Here is a 2565-nt window from a genome sequence, read left to right as displayed (position 1 = left end):
TATAAAATCAAAATTTTAATAAGATGAAAAATAAAAATATTTCTATATAAAAAATGTGAAATTTATATAAATACAAATAATATGATTAAACTAAAAATGTGAAATTTATATAAATACAAATAATATGATTAAACTAATATAAAATTATTTTAACTAATTGAAAATCTTTACCAATAAAAAGGGATTTCCTTTTTATATGTCGACTGGTCATTTCAGAGTAGGGAAATGGGGCATATAGTTTATGTCAATATATATTTTCTTCAACATGTTGCTGCGTGCGTGTTAGGGCTTTTAAAGTAAATCCCGTTGCTGCGTGCGTGTTAGGGCTTTTAAAGTAAATCCCGATTGGGATTGGAACATGCAATTCATAATGATAAAGCATACAAAATATTTAAAAGGAAAAACGTGCACCACCCAGCGAATTTTGTCTCTAAAAAGAGATGGAGCATGAAGAGGCTTAAAAATAGCTGACGCGTACACAACGGAGACCAACTTTTAAACGTAGCAAACGCGTAAAAGTTAGGTTTATTGAAAGATGTTATTTAAAAATATTTAGGTAAATGGTGTTACTTCTTGCCCAAGACATTGCCTGCAGGTGAGGAAACGCAAGTTTGACGATTCGAACCCATGTCCGATTCTCATGGCGCATGATCAAACCACAGGATCAAAAGAAATTAAAAACCAATACCAGACCCAATAACACAGCAAAGCGATTTCAAGATCTGACATTTATGAATTTGTTACAGCAAATGGGCTTTCTTCCGCCCTTCGTCGTTTCGAGGCCTGTAGGCATTCGTGGCCATCGAACGGTGACCTTTCTTACCCTTATTAGCGCCATTGGAAACCTTGCGGGGCATTTTGATGGATTCGGCTGAACCTACTGAAAGGATTGATGATCGAAAATTCTGATTCTTATATGATGATTTTGACGGTTCGAACCCATCCCGATTCTCATGGCGCAGGATCAAACCACAGCATTAAAAGAAATTAAAAACCAATACAAGAACCAATAGCACAGCAAAGCGATTTCAAGATCTGGCATTAATGTATTTGTTACAGCAAATGGGCTTTCTTCCGCCCCTCGTCGAACCCCGTCAGGGTTTGAGAAGTTTACAAAGAATTAAAAGAGACACATTCTGAAGCATTATGTACAGTGTACAGCATTCGCTGTTAGGTATGGATCTGTAGATTAGTCTATTGTCCGTTGCCTCTGAGTCCTATATAATCTGTTTTCGAGGCCTGCAGGCATCCGTGGCCATTGAACGGCTACCTTTCTTGCCCTTATTAGCGCCATTGGAAACCTTGCGGGGCATTTTAATGGATTCGGCTGAGCCTACCGAGAGGATTGATGATCGAAAATTTTGATTCTTATATGATGATTTTACCGTCGATTCCCAACTGTGGGAACTCTTGAGCTTCTTCTCCGGCTTGGCCAGGTCTTCTGCGCATTTCACATCTGCCAGAGATGTAAACGACTGCGACTTGCCAGTGAAGAAATTGGACAAACCCCTCCTGCAAATTATTCAAAGAAACAGCCAAAATCAGCAAAAGATTGCAGCAACCCCCATTTAAAATGAAGACAGGGCAATTTTCTTAATGAATACGAGGTTTTCATTCGACTTACTTGCGAGAAGGGAGGCTATCTCTGAGAGACTCCATGTGGAAAAGAGGGCCACCATTGCCATCGGGCGGGGGCGAGAAACCCCATGAAGAATTGCAGCTGTCTGTGATATCGTCCGAGGAAGCCGAGTTGTCCGTCGAATCGGGCGACGAAAGAGAAAGAGAAGAAGACGATGAAGACAAATCGCATGCAATCGTGAATCGCTCTTCCGCCATGGGTGCTCGCAGGGAAAATAGGGTATCGAAATCTTGAATTTCTGTCACGGAATTTCTGTTTGTTTCTATCTTTCTGCAACAACCAAAATTCTCCTCCTGCCAGCGATCGTCGTGGCCATTTTATAGCGGGCTGCTGATAAGGACATCCACGCATATGTCCACAGAGATTTCGCCACGTGGAACCCTCTGGGCGGGCGCTTTCCTTGCGGCGCGACATACCCTTGCCCCTAACGGGCGAAAGCTTCTGTTGGGGTGTTTTGGCGTCCCAGCCAGCAGTTTAGAGGTCCCAGATGGCGGTTTTGGTAGCCTTATCCAGATGACGTAAGGCCTGACTTGACAGGTAGGCAGGAGCGACCACGCTTTTACAATTCCGAAGATTAGTTTGACTGTGATAACATGTGGGCCTGCAGGGGTCTCCAGAATTTGAGGTAAGGTTGTGGCATGGTCGGCGAGTACGAATTAATTAATGATGATATGAATGAGATGAGCATATTCCATATTCGATTCTCATCCATGCCCTTATCTTCTTAACGTTGATGAGACTTAAACAACTGTGACCCACACACTCACACTCAACCGAGTCATCCTTATCTAAAATCAATAATTAAATACTCATTTCTAAAATTTCTATCACATCCACATCTAAACACCTTTATCGTCAAGGCCTTTGGAGATTTAAAATATATTTGGAGATTTAAAATATGTGGTGTATTTGATTTTTGATTTAAA

The 2565-nt window shown here is 41.1% G+C and overlaps 1 protein-coding gene across 1 annotated transcript; it reads right to left on the bottom strand.

Moving 5' to 3' along the window:
• Positions 1–1010: 1010 nt before the first annotated feature.
• On the bottom strand, positions 1011–1941 carry LOC149144123 (uncharacterized). Its single transcript, XM_089449384.1, has 2 exons — positions 1625–1941; positions 1011–1512 (listed from the first exon to the last, which is right to left on the bottom strand). The coding sequence occupies exons 1-2, from the start codon at positions 1834–1836 to the stop codon at positions 1218–1220; spliced, it is 507 nt and encodes a 168-aa protein (XP_089305510.1). The 5' UTR covers positions 1837–1941; the 3' UTR covers positions 1011–1217.
• Positions 1942–2565: the final 624 nt, after the last annotated feature.

The sequence above is a fragment of the Pinus tabuliformis genome, chromosome X (assembly GCF_031772625.1).
Source record: "Pinus tabuliformis cultivar Carrire ecotype Pingquan chromosome X, CPIR1, whole genome shotgun sequence".
Classification (NCBI taxonomy): domain Eukaryota; kingdom Viridiplantae; phylum Streptophyta; class Pinopsida; order Pinales; family Pinaceae; genus Pinus; species Pinus tabuliformis.
The sequence above is the reverse complement of the archived record's forward strand: the minus strand, read 5'-3'. Positions and strand labels throughout refer to the sequence as shown.